Source organism: Urtica dioica, chromosome 1 (assembly GCF_054948205.1).
Source record: "Urtica dioica subsp. dioica isolate 48M chromosome 1, U.dioica_male_clone48M_v1_H2, whole genome shotgun sequence".
Lineage (NCBI taxonomy): Eukaryota > Viridiplantae > Streptophyta > Magnoliopsida > Rosales > Urticaceae > Urtica > Urtica dioica.
The window spans coordinates 57,643,333-57,655,956 of NC_142756.1; the positions used below are offsets into that span (position 1 = coordinate 57,643,333).

Sequence of the window (12,624 nt, forward strand, 5' to 3'; positions counted from 1 at the left end):
CATATTCCCGCAATCGCTGAAAAATTTCCATCAGCAAACCTAACCTTTCTATTTCCAGCACAAGGTTTATAGGAACAAAAAAGACTCGAATTTCCCGTCATATGATCAGAAGCACCAGAATCTATAATCCAGGTGTTATTTGTTTTAGAGCTTAGAAGAGAAGTAGGAATATTTTTACCATCTTGTGCAAAGGAACACGTAGGGACATTTTGGCTAGGTGTTTGTGTGGTTTTAATGATTTTTAGGAGCTGCTCTATCTGATCCTTGGTGAATGACATTTGTGCGGAATTGACTTGCTGGTCTTGAGAGGTTTCGGATGTGGAGGCTTGAAGAGCTCGCTCTGCCTTTATCTTGTACCCTGGTGGCTTTCCATGAATCTTCCAGCAGGTCTCTCGGGTGTGCCACAGTTTCTTGCAGTGGTCGCACCATGGCTTCTACAAACAAGGCTGACGTCTCTTGAACTGAATCGGCCGGTGCATGTTCTTCATCACGGCGCATGATCTTCCTTCGATTCTCTTCAATTCTGACCTCTGAGAAGACTTCTCGGATTGATGGCAGCGGACGTCTACCGAGGATTCTTCCTTTGACTTCATCGAGGTCACGATTCACACCTGCTAAAAACATATAAATGCGGTCATTCTCCTCGCGTTTCTTCTGTCGAGCGCAGTCAGTTGCACTCTCCCACACATCGTCGTGGTACTGATCCAGCTCTTGTCAGTGCGCCACTATCTCGTTGTATTAGGTTGTCACATCTCGGCCTCCCTGTCTGGATTGCTACAGCTTGGTCTTCACTTCGAAGATTTGCGATGTGTTCTCACGATCAGAGTACGTCTCTCTGACTGAATCCTAGACTTCCTTTTGCCGTCTTCATGAACATGTGGGGTTTGGCGATTGATGCTTCCATCGAATTGAGTAGCCACGCTGTGACTAGTGAGTTCTCGAATCTCAAGGTATTGAAGTCATCATCTCCTTCTTTTGGTCCTTTGATTTCGCCTGTCAGATAGCCAAGTTTTCCTCTCCCATCGATTGCGAGTTTCACAGATTGGGCTCATTCCATATAATTTCATGTAGTTAATCTATGCCCAGTGATTAGCATAGACGAATGGACAGAAGAATTGGATGAGCCCATATTGTTGATTTGCGAGATAGATGAGAGAGATTTTGTGTTTGTTTGGCTAGTCGAATTTTCCATAGATTACAGGCTCTGACACCATGTAAGTTTTAGGGAAAACTTCAATACTTCTCAGTCATCCAGAATCGGAATTAAATATACGTACAAGAGAGGTTTTACAAAATAACAGACCGCTAATTATTAGCTAAATAATAGAACTACCTAACTACCCGATAAGACCTATTCTAATTAAGTAATTATCCTAAACTAATAACAATAAAACTGAAATACACCTATTTACAATTAAACAGAATACTAATCTATAATATTTTTTACAATCACAAAATTAGTGAATTTCGTGACAGATCTGTCACAAAATCTGTCACGAAATTTTTTTTATTTCATGGCATATTTTATTAAGTGTATTATAAATTTTTTATATTCATTAAGTAATAAATTTGTCAACTTTATTTTTGGTTGATTTTTTATAGGAAAAATGGTATGAAGTAGTCAATTCAAACTATGACTTTTGTAAAATAGTCATATATAGTTTCATTAGGTATAGCAAAATAGCCAATTGAGAGTACTACGACTTTTAATCCTGTCTCGATTAATTTTAATCCAACCTTCGTAAAGCTTACATTCTGTCTTTGTAGTTCGTTGAGATTAAATTTAATCCAGTCTAGATTAATCTTACTTAGGCTAGTTTGCTTATAATTGATAAACAATGGCTATTTTGCAAAAACTTAAATTTTATTTGGCTATATAGCCGCTTGACCCTTTTTATATGTGACAGCGAAATGATAATATTTGTGTTAATATCCTAACTGTTAGAGCTATATCTAAAGAGAGATTAATACTTTCAATGGTGAAATGGTAATTGAAGGCAAAGGTTCCAATCAAAGGGTACAGCTAGCACGCCATGGCCAATATACATGTGAATTAACTTTTTTCTGTATTTTTTTTTTCATATGGCCAATATATATTTTTGTAATTATCGTGAACCTGCAGAGCAATTCGTGGCTGAGTTGACAAGACCGCAACAAAATTATAGAGCCTATTGCTAGCTAGTAGATACTACACAAACGACAATTCATTTAGCCATGTAGCAAAGCAAAGCAATCCCATTCCCGTATTCAATAATTTTGCACCGTTCATATCTCCACTATCTTCCGGGAATATCTCTCTTTCTAACCCCTTCTCTCTCTCTCTCCCACTCTAGTCATTTTTACTTTTTTCTTTTATATTTACAATGCCTGGCTATAAAAAGATCAAAGATTCTGTTTCTTTACTCGACTAGTCGACTCATTTTCGAAAAATAATTCTTTCCATCTGACGAGGACAATCTTTGTTTCTTCGTTATAGAAAAAAAAAAACATTATAGGTATTATTATCAGTCATCGAGCGACGGTCTTAAGTCATAACTACCGTAATGATGTGTGTATAACTATTATTTACACATATATAGCATGGGTATAAACATTACACATTTACCTATTTTTGTGCTATAAAAAAAACTAACAATATACACGTATTTAGGAGTCTCTCTAAGCTCACAAGAATAGATCAAAAGTCATACATACGTCAGAGATATATTTAGCTGAATAATTGCTACATACCCTCATTAAAAAGAAGATATAATACATAACATCAAACAAAACTCAACTTTGAAGATATTGCTATTAATAATAAGTCAATAACGAATATGTATGGGTAAAAACATTCCTCAATTGCTATTTACACTTCGATCTTGCTACTGCAAGAAAAAGAAGAAGAAAAAAAAAAAAAAAAAGCCTTATTCCTCAATATTTGTTGAGAAGGCATAGAATGAAACAAATAACTATAGTATCTACTCTGAATTAACAGCATAAATAACTAATAATAATTAATCATGCCAGCAAAGAAGCATGACAACACATCTTCTTATGATGTAAAGCCTTCCCTTCTGTTGCTTTAAATAACCACCCAGCTTCCGACACGACGCCTTTCTCTTTGACTGCTCTTCCGCGGTGGCGCTTCCCATCATCTTCATATCTCCTCCGCGATTTGTAGAGAGAGAAAGAGTTTTAGAGAGAGAATATACGAATTAGAGCCCGGCAAGGTTGTATTGTTTGTGATACTAGTGTGATTTGAGTGAGTGATATGAGAATGTATAAGTAAAGGATTGGTATAAATAGAGTGGTGTGAGTGGGGCCCACATCTCTCAAGTATTATTCTTTATATATCACACTACCTTGTGTACAACCCATCATGCACATAATTATATATTAATTATTAATAAGATAAGGTATGTTGCACGTATCCGAATCCTTAGTATTGGCTAAGCAATGGAAAACATCGATTAATCAATTAAGGATTGTTGTTATATATCTCACTACACTACAAAGCACTACAATGTGTTATATAATCATAGGCGTGTTTGAGTTGTTTTGTACTTTTAATTGGAAACTGAAGTCATGAACTCTTTTTGATAAGAGTCGTTCATGATAGCGATGATTAGTGTTTATTTAATTTGTGCTTCATGAAACAAACTATATTTGGGTTCCTTCCACTCAATTTCCTCTTGGTCTCTTCTTGGGGGGCCCAAGTATTTTTTTTTACTCAGTGCCTTTTTTTTTTTGGTTTTTTTCACCTCTTGCCACGTCATTTTTTAAACTTTCGCAGCATTTAATTTTAGCATCAACCACCAAGGGTATTGTCGGCCATTAAAAATCAAGGAAAATGAAAATATAAATTTTGCAATGGGTGATATAAAAAAAACTAGTATTTTGCAGACATTTTAGCAAATTGGAAATTGAATTGCCATGCCATGTCTTGTTTATTCATAGAATTAATATATTCACATTCATGCACACACGCATGTATATAATTCCCAATAATAACAACAAGACTTTGTTCAGTGATGTATGTCTGGAATCACAATACTACACTTTGCAACATTCATGGTCCATTGTACAGTATTCATGTTTCAAAACTTGGATATTTATTAAGAGGATCATATATTTACGTTAATAAATAGCTGTACTATATCTTTTACATGCTGTATTAATCATATATTGCAAATGATTTTTTTTTTTATTATATTTGTTTGTTAATTACTTAAAGCACAAGAACTATTATGGGAGTGTTGATTTTTATTTTCTATCCTCTTTTTGGTTCCTTGTAATATGAGAACATGGATATAACTAATGTATGTGCATGTCTTTATGGGCACTTTAAAAGAAAAGCTAAAAAAATACAACATTGTCGATGATTCAAACCTTTTTTTAATGTCATTGTTTAGTGAGCAAACCTCTGCGAAGAACCAATCATATTGGATGTCCCAAATTAAGAAGTGATAAATACAGGTTGTTACCAAATTCACAATAATATTAAATTGAGAGCTCAAAATTCAAGATTTTGCAATACAATCCCAGTGTGAGTTCCTCCCTATATACCCAACAAAAGTTGAAGGTAATTACTACACTGTTTAGCCTAAAACAAAACATAATCCCACATGTTTTGTCTCGTGCTCCACGAGAATCACTTTCTACTACACAGGAAAACAACTCAACAATCCGTTGACCTAAAACTATTTCACCTTCTGAAAAAATAATGAGGGATAAAAGTCTTTATAGATAGATCTCACACCAACTCTGTACCTAAATAAACAAGGTGCTTCTTCTTAGTAATTTTGACAAGTCTCTAATTTTAAGCTAGTTTTTAGTTTTTGTATGTGAATTAAAGTACACACTCTTCTTTACTTTTTTAAATTACCTAAAAACTTTCGTTAAACATACACTTCTAACATGATATCAGAATCAGACTTGATTTCAATGTTTGGCCACTTTTAGAGGTCCATTATTACTTCAAACTCCACACTCCATGTTCAATCAATTAAATATGCACTCGATGAGTGTATAAGAAGTTTTTTCTGTATCTAAACAATTTATATATGATTTTCTAGATATTCCACTGGCGGCGTTGGCGCAATGTGATTTATGAGCGCATGTCTTTTCGCGACCCTTAATGCTTTAATCGACTCTCAAGCGACGCTTCTTGATAGGCTGTACAAAACCGAACCGAAAATCGGATAAAACCGATATCCAAACCGAATCGAAACCGAAATTTGGAGACTCGTCAGCTAACCGAAATTCGGATTCGGATAACCGATCCAGTTTTGATATCGGATTTGATTTTGGAAAAATCTGGATATCGGTTATTTAACCGATTTTTTTAATTAAAAAATAAATATGTATTAAGAGAATGGTCGCATTCTAGATCTTTTTGGAAGTTCTTTGTCTCCGAGAATGGTGGAAGCATTGATTTACACTAAAAGTTGGTTGAGCTCGTAAAAAGATCCTACTGTATTGCGAGAATACATGGATGAAGTGAAGCACTAAATGATTCTAAGCAAGTTGTTTCGGATAAGATAATTAATTTGATATTTTATTTGACATATTCATTTGTTGTTTGTTTATTAAAACAAATTTATTTTAAATTTATATCATTATTATTAACAGATGATGGTCAAGTTGTCATAGAAGAACAAACTTCTCATATATAAACTCTTACTGCTACTACAACTTGATTATGTGATCTATAAAGGTAACATACAAATTCAATTGTTGTATGGTTTATTATGATCATTAAGGTTGTAATTTTAATTTTATATTATGATATTTACATGTGCAGGTAGTTGGAGATGAGTGTCCTTTTGAATTTTATTTTTTTACTCAGTTTTAGATTATGTATTGTTATTTTAGAGTTTTATAAGATTCGTACTCGTTTTTTGAATTTTTACAAACCGGATTTGGATTTTAGAAATTAGATATCCATTTTATAAAACTGGATATTAAACTGGATTTGAAATTTTACAAACTGGATAACCGAATTTTAAAAATTGGATACTGGACTGGATACTGGATTTAAGAAACCGGATAACGAATATTCGGATAACCGAATTTCGGTTTTAGACTAAATTGGACCGGATACTGGACCGAGTTTTTAAAAACCGAAAATTCGGATTCAGATACTAAAAATGTCAAAAACCGAACCGAACCGATCCAGTTTCACCCCTACTTCTTGATGCCAATTTGCATCATGTTTAACCTAACGGTAACTTAATATGATTTTGTTGCGAGTGGTGTTGTTTCAAGTGTACTTACATATTCTTACATTTGATTTTGACCCATCAGTGTAACAAATCAATTAGACTTTTATGTTGTCTGCTAATACAATGGAATGCTATATGAATTTGCGGATTAGGCACACTGTTTTAACCAAATCCCTCTTCATGAATATACAGTATATTTGATAAGACTCAATCACGCATGTGTAACAACTATATTAAGCTATTACAATACAAACTCAACAAAGCAATTAGGATATATACATCATTTAACATATATTATTGTCCCGTGATTTGACGTCACGTGCATTGGTTTGGCGTGCTACGATATTTCTCTACGGATACCACTTAAATACTACCGAACTCCAACGAATTTGATAGTGAAATAAGAAAAGAAAAAGGAAAAGGTCTCGAAACGTTGTTCGTGGAAGGGATAATATCCAAGTCTTTTCTAATCATGGGGTTTGGCCCAGCTGATCGTAGCTCGTTGCGAAGACATGATGGTGTGGGTTTTTTTCTTTATCTTGAATTATTTAAACAAAATAGTCAAATTCAAGTAGGGACGGACAGTCATGTACAGAATTATTAAACAATACAAAAAGCCCATGAACAGACACATACAAGCTGACTAAAGCGAGACATGGAAAAACGTTCAAAAGTCTTTAAAATAACGACTGGTGTTTCAAACCATTATATATATATGTATATATATATATATATATATATATATACGGATTATTCGAATAATACTTAAAACGATAAGCAATTACATTTATAAAAAAAATGACACTTGTTACAACACAAATAAGAAGAAGACATGGTTGCTTGAAACCTCGTGATCTCCACAGTCTTTGCCTTTGGAAAACTAAACAACCACCAATATTTTTTGCAGTCATGTTCTTGTTTATGGGACATTGCTTCATTATTTTCTCTTTTTCTCAATATTAATAAACCCATGTATACATTAACATATTATAAAATGTTAAATATGAAAAAATAATTAATTAGATGTAGATCTCTTTGCTTAGAATTGTTAGATGATCAAATCATATCTTGGTCTTGGGTTAATCAAAAAATCCATATGAGATCTTCAAGTTTTGTACGTACGTTCGCTGTATTAAGACGAGTCTTTGGATGATTACAAAACTGCCTAAATATCTCAACTAGGATTTTGTGTTTCGTGCTTGTATAATGAACTAAATAATTAGCTGTGAAAGAGCTTATTAAATGTTCAAATATTGGTTCGCTGCATGTAATAGTGCTGACATGAGTTTTGATTCGATTAGATTTTTTTTCCTTTATATAATTGAGATGTTCTTTTAGGGGTAAGAGAAGTTGTACTTGTGTACTCGTATGTACAAAGAATCCGAACTATATATAAAATGGAATAATTTAATTTTTGTGTAAAGAAATTGTGATTTGTTATAAAGATTTCCAATAGGCCCTCTTGTTAATTATTGTTAATTAGAGATATCCTGAACTAGAATTTTTAACATCAACATTCTCCGTATTTGGGTTTTGGACCTCGAGTCTTTATTTTCCCTTTTTTTTTCGTATATCATATTCTTCTTTAAACATTTGTTTGTGTCGTAATTGATTGAATTATGAAATAGGAAGCATTAGTTTCCTGCAAAACAATCAGAGAGAGAGAGGGTAGAATTATTATAGCTGTTTTATTCTAATCATAGAAACTTATAAATAAATAAAACAACATGTAATGAAACTAAAGTTTGTAATTTTAATGGTCAATCATTTGCCTATGGTTTTGGACTACGGAAATACGGATAGAAAATTTAGAAATATCGGAAGAATAAAAAAATGTCATCAGAGAAATAGTTTATCTACATAAGAGACCGTGGTCGGTTGATGAATAAAGGAAAAAAAGAATTGCAGAATATGATGGTAAAATATCGTCGTTTTTTATGAATATGGTCAAATTTATAAATAAATAAAGATACTCAATATTACTAAATTTCTTTTGGGTTTAAATATTTGGCCATTAAGCCTAAATTTGTGTTATTTAAGTTTAATTCTAAAAATTAATTTCAGAGAAATCTATGACATTCCTATAAATAAACAAAGATGTATGATTAAAAATAGAAAAGTCTAGCTTTTAAACATGAATTTAGACTCCAGAGAGTGAAACCATAGCCGCTGTGCTTTATCTCCCAAAAAATAAGACTTGAGCTTCCAATTTTTGGTGTCGTCGTCTCTCTTGGGATACGGAGACTCTGGTGATGTCGACCAAGGGAGGACTCTTGATCTATGGGAAATATTTTTTATTTTTTAATTTGTTTTTTATATTTTGATTATGTTTTAATAATCTAGACTTATTAGATTTAGTTTTTGTATCGCCCGATTTTTAATCAGAGTGGTTTTAAATATCTATTTATATTTGAATATCAGATATAAGATATGATTTTCTTTGGGCGTGAATCTCAGTCGAGCAACCCCTAAAACTGTAATCTGCACCAGGCAAAGATCGACGTTTTCGTTCGTGATTCGTGTAGTAATCTGATAATAACTGATTACATGCATAGACAGGTAATCCACAAATTATTCTATTGTATATGGTTGTTTGTCTTCCATTTTTCATCTTCATATTTGTAGAAGTTTTTAAATTTAATTTGTGCTATTCTTATAATCTAAACATTTGGCTATTATCAATATATTCCTTTAAGAAGCCTTTTATAAAAAAAAAAAAAAACAAAAAAAAAACATGAATTTAGATTCATAGATCCGCTTCTTCTCTCTCTTCTTTTTTTTCTCTCTACAAAAAATCATAAAGTTTTTTGTTTCTCAACCACGACCCTACCTTTAGGGGGATGAGATTCCGCTTCTCGGTTCTCTCTGACTTATGTGGAGATGGGTATTTTCGTAATCTTCTCTAAACTAACCCGTTTGGAGCAATCAACGTCATTATCAGATTCCGCCTCCTTCATCTCGTCGGATTCCGCCTCCCTCATCTCGCTTGATTCCTGCCTCCATCTTTGATCATCTCGAAGGAGTCATCGTCGTCATCCTATCCCTCCACCTCCCCCGGCTAAATGGTTTGTTCCTCTACGACCATTTCCGTGTGTTTGTGGTGCGCTTGTTGTTTTTCACGGTGGTTTTTTTTAGAGAAGATAGCCTTGGGATTATAAATAATTTTATTTCTTGAAATTATGTTTACCCTTGATGTTAGCAGTTTTGGCTAGCTTAGTTTATAATGTGCAATTAGTTTGTGTAAGCTTTGGTGTTTTGACTACTATACATATGCTGGTTTTTGTGTTCCGGATATGACTTAGTCATCTATCACGTTCTCAATTCGAGTTTTTGTTTGTCTTTTATGATCTTGAGTTTGTATCAAGCTATATACTCCATAATACAAACTAGTCATTATAATCTTATATTCCCAACTCTCTCCCAAATTTTAATACTCATTTCATAGAGTGGCTTTTTCAACCACAAGACTTTGTCTTTTTCTTTTCTCTTGACTTCATATTTTGTGGTTGATTAATGTCAATGTAGCATGTACCTCGTCATAGTCAATGCCGGCTCGTTGTAGCGGTCTTTTGCCGCCAATAAGATAGGGTCCTCAACAAAGAAATATACATTGAGCAACCACAAGATTACGAAGTAAAGGAGTTCATGAAAAGTCTCTGTTAAAGAAGCATTTAAATATTGCAGATAGAGTAGGAAATTTAAGGAAATACTACTTTTTATTATTGTGTATATATATATATATGTATATATATATATGTATATATATATGTATATATATATATATATATATATTGGCATTTCTAAATCAATAGTTGGAATATTGCTATTACAACTCTAATCTAATTACTAAAAATAAGTCTCTAAATTATTCTCTACTAATTCTACAAACAAGTCTCTAGAATTAGTCCTAGAAATTGACTTAGACAACACAAATTGGGACTAAAAATAACCAAGTCCCGAATACTAAAACCGAAAATCAATTAAGTATGTCAAGATAATAAATAAAATTTTAAAATAACACACATTATAGGATTTTTACGTTTACAACTCTAACTAATGGCTACAAATAAGTTTCTTGATTATTCTCTATCAATGCTATATATAAGTCTCTAGAATTAGTTCTAGAAATTGGACAGAGAGAGCACAAATTTAGACTAAAAATCTATAAGGCCCAAAATAAATAATAAAATTCCCTAAGGCCCAAAATAAATATTATCGACTAAAGAATACACATTAAAAAAAATAAGATTAATTACATTTTTCCCTTCTCAACTTTGACACAAATAACGATTTTCCCCTTGAATTTTGAAATCTTACATAACTGACCTTATACTCCTAAATCGCAATAAACATAGCCATTTTGTTAACTTTTTCGTGACGTGGTTATTCAATTAAAGATATAATGATATTTTTCATATATAAAATAAAAATGATCTCTCTCGTACGTATAAATATAACCACACACATATACACATCTGATATATGAAAAAAAAAACCCCACATATATACACATAACTTTTTTTTTATCGGATATATACACATAACTTTAGCAACTTTAAAAATGGTTTTCGGTGTTGTGGCTTCTAATCTTCACGGAATAAAAAAAAACATAGCATAATCGATCGACCCTGGCACCGCTGATCTCGTCTTTGCCCAAGAACACTTCTGGCTTGGTCGATGAAGATTTGCTTATAAAATGTGATTTTTTTTTCCCGATTTTGAGAAACAGTAATTGTTGTTCCCGCGGTAGATCTTTGTTTCTGGACTGGTTTTCATCCGATTTCCCCGGAATTTCAAACCTTGCTTTTACATTATCATGTATATATAACTAAAAGAAACCCCCAAAATATTGTACTTACTGCAGTAAATATGTAAATAGCAACTGCAGTTATTCTGTAAATGACTTTTAAGATAAAAGAAACCCCTAAAATACTGTATCTACTACAGTAATTCCGTAAATAGCAACGGTGGTAATTCTGTAAATGATTTTTAAGATAATAGAAACCCCCAAAATACTGTAGCTACTACAGTAATTCCGTATATAACAACTGTAGTAATTCCGTAAATGACTTTTATGTATTAATTGTATACTTTTTTTTTACCTTTACCTCTTTCACTTTATTCGTAGCGTTTTGTATTCTCTCTTATTATTTTATGTATTTATATCGGTACTTATGATGTATACATACATTTTTTTGTTTTGTTTTGTTGAGATCATATACACTTACACTATAGTGTATATATATATATATATATACATGCTTTAAGATTGTGTTTTAGTATATACACGCTCAAAATATCCTATATATTTTGTTATATTCAATTTAAAATAAATAAACATAATTTTTTTTAATCCTTAATCAACATAAAATGTTCTTTTGATGTAAAATTGTAACCTTATTATCTTCTATAAACCATATCTAAATAATAACCCGTCTTTCCGGGGAATAAGTTCTTAGCATGAATTCTATCAAACAACGTACATAATTAGTGAGGTCTTTTGATTTTTGTTTGGGCCATGGCAGTTAGTATATTGTGATATATATATATATATATATATATGTGTGTGTGTGTGTGTGTGTTTTATATATATTAAAGTGTATGTTTATATAAATGAAAGGTCATAACATATAGCTTAAAATTTTATTATTCTATAACATATATTTTCTTTCAAAGTTCACGTGTATTTTAGTCAACTAATATATATATATATATATATATATATATATGTGTGTGTGTGTGTGTGTGTGTGTGTGTTAACATTGTAAAACCTAAATTTAATAATAGAAATATTATAAGTACATATGAAATTTAATTTCAGTGCAAAGCGCGGGGTAAAATGCTCGCTAGTTCTAAAATGATATAAAACTAACAATGTGAATTGAATTAAATACTTATTTCAGAATTCAATGAATTAAAATTGGGATCTAATCCATACCCCACTTTTTACTGCAATTCAATCTAAGATATATTCTTTTTCCTTTATGCTGTGAGTTTTCTTGTAGGAATAATACTAATATTCGTGATTCAATTTACAACATCATTCTATACCAAGATGTCTTTAAAAATCTCGCTTAAAAAAAAATATCAATTCGGAAGTGTTATCTAAAATCTCTTTAACTATTTTTAAAGTAAACAAATCTAATGGAGCTTTCCTTTTAAAGATATTTACAACATAATGCCAAAAGAGTACGATTTAAAATTTAGTGAAATTTGTTGTAACTAACTAAATTTGTCATTCTTATTGGGGGAATAGCCCAAGTTTTATTTTATTAAGCAAATAATCCATATTTTCGACTCAGACCATAAAGCCATTGGTAAATTCGCGAATAGGTTAATTTAATTAACCTACTGAAGTGAGTTAGGTTAATTAATTAACTTATTGGTTGAATATTAGTTTAGGTTCTGATTTTTTTGT

General features: G+C 31.8%; 1 protein-coding gene across 1 annotated transcript; it reads right to left on the reverse strand.

The window, feature by feature from the left end:
- Positions 1 to 2,787: 2,787 nt before the first annotated feature.
- On the reverse strand, positions 2,788 to 3,249 carry LOC149408200 (small polypeptide DEVIL 3-like). The gene has a single exon (XM_089628563.1). It carries the CDS (start codon positions 3,141 to 3,143, stop codon positions 2,997 to 2,999), a length of 147 nt encoding a protein of 48 aa, XP_089484689.1. The 5' UTR covers positions 3,144 to 3,249; the 3' UTR covers positions 2,788 to 2,996.
- Positions 3,250 to 12,624: the final 9,375 nt, after the last annotated feature.